The sequence below is a fragment of the Orycteropus afer genome, unplaced genomic scaffold, assembly GCF_000298275.1.
Source record: "Orycteropus afer afer isolate SDZICR_OR568_19922 unplaced genomic scaffold, OryAfe1.0 scaffold00638, whole genome shotgun sequence".
Classification (NCBI taxonomy): Eukaryota; Metazoa; Chordata; class Mammalia; order Tubulidentata; family Orycteropodidae; genus Orycteropus; species Orycteropus afer.
The window spans coordinates 767,190-768,924 of NW_006922225.1; the positions used below are offsets into that span (position 1 = coordinate 767,190).

At 58.8% G+C, this 1,735-nt stretch overlaps 1 protein-coding gene across 1 annotated transcript in view; it reads left to right on the forward strand.

Moving 5' to 3' along the window:
• The window catches only part of CLCN1 (chloride voltage-gated channel 1), a 38,414-nt gene that overhangs the window by 1,714 nt on the left and 34,965 nt on the right, over positions 1-1,735 (forward strand). Inside the window, exon 2 of the mRNA XM_007956613.1 lies at positions 1,641-1,735. Coding sequence (XP_007954804.1) covers positions 1,641-1,735 — 95 coding nt within the window. The remainder of the gene's footprint in view (positions 1-1,640) is intronic.

Sequence of the window (1,735 nt, forward strand, 5' to 3'; positions counted from 1 at the left end):
GGGGTTCCTCTCGATGTCTGTGTCACCCTGGGCGGGACAACTCGGGTACAGTACAGCTGTGGCACTTTGGGGGACAGGGTAGCCCTCCCACGGAGAATGGAGCTTGGGGAGGTGAATTCATTTGGGGATAAGCTGCACTGCTTCCCACAGGGTCTTGAAAACAGTTGAGTCTGCTTTTCCTTCTAGGGTGGTCACTTTAAACAGGAGTGGAAAGTCTGGCCCGGTAGCCCTGCGTCTCCTCTCATCCCCACCTGTTCTCGTTCCCTAGTGCTGCTCTGACAGGAATATACCACAAACAGGATGGCCTTAATAAACAGGCGTTTATTCTTATAATTTGGAGGCTTTAAGTCCAAGTTCAAAGTGCCAGGCTCTAGGGGCTGGGTGAAAGCCCCTCAGCCCTGGGCTTCAGCTCTGCCTCCTGCTCCCGGCCCACTGGAGCTAGAGGCGTTTCTTCACTCAGACAGTAGCTGGCTGCTGAGGCTGAGAAGCCCCAAGGTTGACAAGTAAAAAGGCACAGTCCCGATGTTGCCAAACCACACAGCAGGCCATTAATTTAAGTCCACTGCAAGTCCCAAGGTTGGCAGAGCATGCCAGGCTGCTGAGCAATGACACAGCTACGTACAGGGTCCAAGCGTGCCATAGGCTAGAGACCATTCCCAAGCCTTGTCCTTAAATACAGGAAGCAGACCACATTCCCAAAGGCAGCTACCCAGCTGCTTGTGGTAGATCCCACCATGGAGCTGATTGCCAGTCTCATCCTGGGGAATAACTACCACCAGCTGCCCAGCCACGCAACCAGGCCCGGCCAAGCTGACACACAAACATAACCAGCACACCACCCCCAGACTGCCTGGTGGGGTCATTCAGTCCCAAACCAGCACCCAGACTGTTCTTCCGGGTCCTCCTGTCCAGGGTGTGACAGGATGCGGCCTCTCCTCATGGCCACCAGCCTGGCCTAAGGGAAGAGACCCATGGTGGACATGTGCTGGGCTCCTGGTGACATGGAGAGAGACCAGCTTCCCTTGTTCCCTTGGTCACAGAAGACAACCAGCACGGTCGGGGGGGCCGGGGCCTCGGCTGAGCTGCACACACTGTGGTGCAATTCGAGCCTCCAGGCCTCCTCGAGTGAAGATGAGTCCGGACCCACCAGGCTGACCCAGCCGGGATGGGTTCCTGTCAGGGAGAAGCCGTGCCTGCCCGTCAGGCTGTCCTGTCTGTGTGCGGGCACCCATGGACAGCCTGAGGTCTCTGTTGGCTGGGCTGGCCTGTCCTCGCCATCCACGCCAGGACCTGGGGGCTACTCAGTGCTGGGGACAAGGGCATGGCCCACGGTGGTGATGGCTGTCTCAGCTGCTCTTGGCTGCTGGCTCAGGGGAATGCCACAGGGACAAAGGCGCCTGCAACCAGGACGAGTGCAGTGGAGGATGGGCAGGTTGGGTGGGCAGTGGGTGAGTGGGAGGGGACACAGACAAACAGGTGCTGAGGGACGCGACGACTGTGGCAAGCTCCTCGTGCGGCCCTCAGCGCCCAGGAGCTGGAAGGCCATTCTCATTGCTCTGGGTCCACGCGCCCTACTGCTCCCCCATCTGGTCACTCTTCTCTTCAGTGAGATGTACAGCGTCCATTGTCTCTCTGCGCAGATCTATGGCCGCCACCAAAGAGAGTTCTCCGAGAAGGAGCCAGACACGGGGGCTCCCCGGTGGATGGGCTCCAGCACCACTGTGGACAGCAAGGA